Genomic DNA, 4,527 nt, shown 5'->3' with positions numbered 1-4,527 from the left:
CTACTACGCTTACGTCCAACGCTCACGTCACACCATAATGCGGCTATATGCTACGCCATTAAGGTGGACAGACACATATGGCTAGCTAGCATTTATATACATACTCTCTCATAAATACATATTTATATCCACCGAAAATCCCATTTTCGGTAACTCTCCAAGAGAAATAAAAATCGTCAAATTAAAATGACGTTAAAATATTCCGCAACATTAATTGTTCAACCATGAACCATAGCATGCATTTATTTAAAATAAACGTCCACTCACAAATTAGGCCTAAGCCTGATGTCGATCTGGGGCCTCGTCTGCTCGAGCCTCCTCACGTCCTGTTCCAAATATAATATTAATTTCCCAACCAAAAATCCAATATTTAATCAAAATAGGCAAAATTACCCGAGAGCCATAAATACGCTCATCATTGCCTAACTTCGATATTCTTAAATCGGAACGATCCGAACTTATATATCATACTCAACAGTCGTAAATACAACCTCCCCAAAATACGACTTAAATCCTAAAGCCGAATTCTACATTAATTAACTGCCAAAAATACCAAACTTCGGAAATTCACAAACCTACCAAATCTCATCCAAAAATTCCATAAATCACATCAATATACTCCTCTTAATATTCCACACTTAAAACCCTAAAAATCTCTTAACCGGCGGCGGCTCCGCCGGCAGCGGCGGCGGGAGGCCAATTCCGGCGACCTCCAAAACCTATGAAATTTTGATAGAATAATCTCCTCATCATGCTCTACAACTTTCCTGACCAACACATCACCCAATTCCAAGCCTAACTAGGCTAATCGAACAAAAACATCCTAAAAGCCCTAGAAATTTCAACTCCACATTTCTCCTTACCTAGCTCAAGAGGGAGTGAGCTGATTGGAGGGGTTGCTGCACGGGAGGAGGGCTACAAAACCGTACCAAGCTTGCCCAGATTGGTGGCCGGAGGAGGGAGTTCCGGCGATCGGAAGTTCGGGGCAGCCTAACCTTTCGGGCGGCACCGCTCTCTCACGGCGGCGCTAGGGGGGCTGTCACCGGTCCTGGAAGATAGCCTGGTCGGAGGGCAACCGAACAGGACCGGAGCGGCGGCAGGTGGTGGCCGGACGGCGGCAGGAGGACGGCCGGAAAACCGGACAGCGGGAGGGGCTCGGGAGAGAGAAAACCGGGAGGAGAAAAGAGAAGAAAAAGAGAAAAGAAAATATGGGCCTCTACACCCGGTCCAACAACCTTATATACTAAAACCCACTCTAAAATTTACACCCCAAAAATATACCCTAATAAAAATTACCTTTTACTAGCTAAAATTTACTATTTTTACCGTCGACATAATTTTCTCCCACGAATAATCCTCCGCACAATAATAGTCCCCGAAACCCCTCTAGGGACCAATTAAGCTATTAACTCAATGATCGAGACGGTAAAATTCTTATTATAATCACGCTAGTAAATAAAGTAAAAATATAAGGGTCGGGATGTGACAAAGATCCTCTCCAGCTTGCATATGATGTACACAATGTCTTCTTGCAATGACCGAACATCAGACTTTTTAAGCTCTTTAGCGCATATCCTCTGAAAGAACTTTGACAAAGCCACTAATGTGTCAACCACATCACTATGCAAATACGGTCCAATGACCACGGGAAGAAGACGTTGCAACAAAACATAACAGTCATGAGTCTTCAACCCACTAATCTTATTTTCCCCCATCTTAACACATCGAGCGATATTCCCTGCATACCCGTGAGGATACTTAACGTTTCCAAACCACTGAAACACTTCCGCCTTCTTTTGAGGATGGACTTGTAGCCTGCTTTCGGCATTATGGTTTTTTTTGTTTTTTTGCTCTCTACTAGCCATAGCTGAGGGCGTATACCCATCATCTTAAGATCAACACGGGCTTTAGGGGTATCTTTGTTCTTATGTTTGAGGTTCAGAATTGTTCTAAGAACGTTGTCACAAACATTCTTCTCTATGTGCATGACGTCCAAGTTGTGTCTGATTTTCAAGGTCGACCAGTAAGGCCATTCAAAGAATACACTTTTGTGCGTCCAATACTTAAACTTATCAGGCGTGAGAGGATTCAAGTCAGTTACTTCTTTACTCGTGCTGAAATATCCGAACCAATGCTGGTTAAGCCTCTCCAAAATCCACTCACCAGACCTTCTTAGGGGTTTCAGATTATGCTCCTCAGTCCCATCAAATGCATCAGCATCCCACCGTCACTCGTGATCCTCGGGAAGATGTCTACGAGATCCCAAGAAACAAATTTTGTCGGCGTGCCAACTAGAATTGACATCATCTATGCATATCGGGCAAGCCTTGTACCCCTTAGTTTGTTGGCCAGACAACATCCCGTAAGCTGGAAAATCACTGATGGTCCAAATAACAGCTGCTTTCATCATGAATGAAGTTTGACCATGCCTGTCAAAAGTATGGAGTCCATTTTCCCATAACTCCTGCAACTCGTCAATTAATGGTCTCATGTACACATCCAAGCACTTTCCTGGAGAACACGGCCCTGGAACCGTAAGCGTAAGGAAATTGTACTCTTTCCTCATACACATGTTGGGAGGTAGATTGTACAGAAATACTATCACAGGCCAAATGCTATAAGACAAATTCATGTTTCTAGTAGGATTGAATATGTCTGTTGCAAGTCCGAGTCTGGCATTTCGACACTCTCCAGCAAATTCGGGAAAAGAACGGTCAAAGTGCTTCCAAGCCTCCCCGTCTGTGGGGTGTGTGAGATTATCTGGATCTATCCTCTCCTCTCCCTGGTGCCTTGCCTGGTGCCATCTCATATGTTTGGCCGTATATGAAGACATATACAGACGTTGCAGACGAGGACCCAACGGGAAGTAACAAAGAACCTTCCTAGGAATGGGCTTTTTCTGCTTAGATGAAGTGGAAGCTTCATACCTTGGCTCGTAGCAGTGTGGGCACTCAACTTCATCCTTGTTGTCTTTGTAATACAAGAAGCAGTTATTGACGCAAGCGTCTATCTTTTGGTGATCAAGACCGAGGCCAGCCAACATCCTTTTTACCTGGTCGAAATTTTTTGGACAACTGTTACCTTTGGGAAGCACTTTCTTCATAAGTGCAATATCCTCGTCAAAACATGTCTTAGTCTTTCTCCGCTTGTTTTTTATCTGCATGTGTTCTATGACGGTACCCAACACAGTATGCTCACTGTCAGGATACAATGGGGTTTGTACTTCGCGTACAAGCCTGTTGTACTTATCATAATCACTGTTGTAGTCAACGTGGGAGACATTAGGGAATGTGTCAAGGGCGTTATCATAAACAACATTTTGCTGATATCCTGAGGCGGCGAACGGGAAGGCATCGTTTAAGAGGTTCATCACAGCAGGGTCCCCGTAACTAGCATTGGAAGATCCTGCCTGCTGATTATGTTGTGTTTGAATTTCTGCAAGTGCAGGCATTTGAACTTGATTTTCGCCGTGCCATGTCCATGTGCTATAACTAGGACAGATATCGTTTAGTGCGAAGTGAGAATACATGTCTTCATATGTTACTGATGTCCGATTGAGATATTTGTTGCACGGACATATGTGAATAACTTTGTCTGGAGGACTATGTAGACGTACGAACTCAAGAAAATAAAAAATGCCTCTCATATAAACTGGGGACCCCCTCCTTAATTGCATCCAGCTCTTGTCCATGTTGTACACTATAATAACAGGAAACAAAAATATATAATCAAAAAATCGTGAATAAAATAAAGCAAGAGAAATATATACACACACACACACACACGTTGTTGGGAAAATAAACATTTAACTAAAAAACAAGAATTTTAAAGCCTATTTCAATAGAAAAAACTGTTGAGTAACCCATATTAATGTTTTAACGCCTCTAACAATTAATATTATACACTTATTGCATTAATTAATTACACGTTCTCTCTGATAGTTAAAAAAAAATTAAAAAATTACCACGTTCTCCCAGACTCCCACTCTCCACGATCAACCGAACTCTCACCTCTCCCACTCTCTCTATCTCTCTCAAACACTCGATAACGATCTCTGGTTTAGGGTTCTTCACGATCTCCGTGATTCCATCGATCAGGCCACGTCGCTCTCTCGTTAAATATTTGTCGACTCCGTCGCTCTCCGCATGCAGATAAATCCCAGTTGAGCAAAAAATCGCTCTCTGCCCTAATCTCAGTCGATCGAAGTTGATCTGTGGTTCAATCTCGGCGTTGCTGTCACGTTCAATCGCTCACGCTCGGCGTCACTCTCTAGTTGAATATCGGTGTCGATATCTGCTTCAATCGCTCTCACTCGACCTCGCTCGGGAAAACCATAAAAACAGGTACATTTTGAATTTTATTGAATTTAGGTTTATTTTGGACTTATCTGATGATATTGAAGCTTCATTCAAGGAATTAAAGGCCATGAATATGAAAACATGAAAATTATAGGGTTTCTCTGGTCATAACTGTTACAGATTGAGATTAGTTTTGTTTAAGATTTTCTTTCAAAGATTTACTGTGTAT

At 42.3% G+C, this 4,527-nt stretch overlaps 1 protein-coding gene across 1 annotated transcript; it reads right to left on the bottom strand.

Moving 5' to 3' along the window:
- Window positions 1–2,227: 2,227 nt before the first annotated feature.
- LOC101308620 lies at window positions 2,228–3,529 on the bottom strand. The gene has a single exon (XM_004308159.1). It carries the CDS (start codon window positions 3,527–3,529, stop codon window positions 2,228–2,230), a length of 1,302 nt encoding a protein of 433 aa, XP_004308207.1.
- Between the last annotated feature and the right edge of the window lie 998 nt (window positions 3,530–4,527).

The sequence above is a fragment of the Fragaria vesca genome, linkage group LG7 (assembly GCF_000184155.1).
Source record: "Fragaria vesca subsp. vesca linkage group LG7, FraVesHawaii_1.0, whole genome shotgun sequence".
In the NCBI taxonomy this organism is placed as follows: Eukaryota; Viridiplantae; Streptophyta; class Magnoliopsida; order Rosales; family Rosaceae; genus Fragaria; species Fragaria vesca.
The sequence above is the reverse complement of the archived record's forward strand: the minus strand, read 5'-3'. Positions and strand labels throughout refer to the sequence as shown.

Bases quoted from the DNA above. Each gene is read 5' to 3' on its own strand.
- LOC101308620 (XM_004308159.1), bottom strand. From the start codon at position 3,529: ATGTATTCTCACTTCGCACTAAACGATATCTGTCCTAGTTATAGCACA.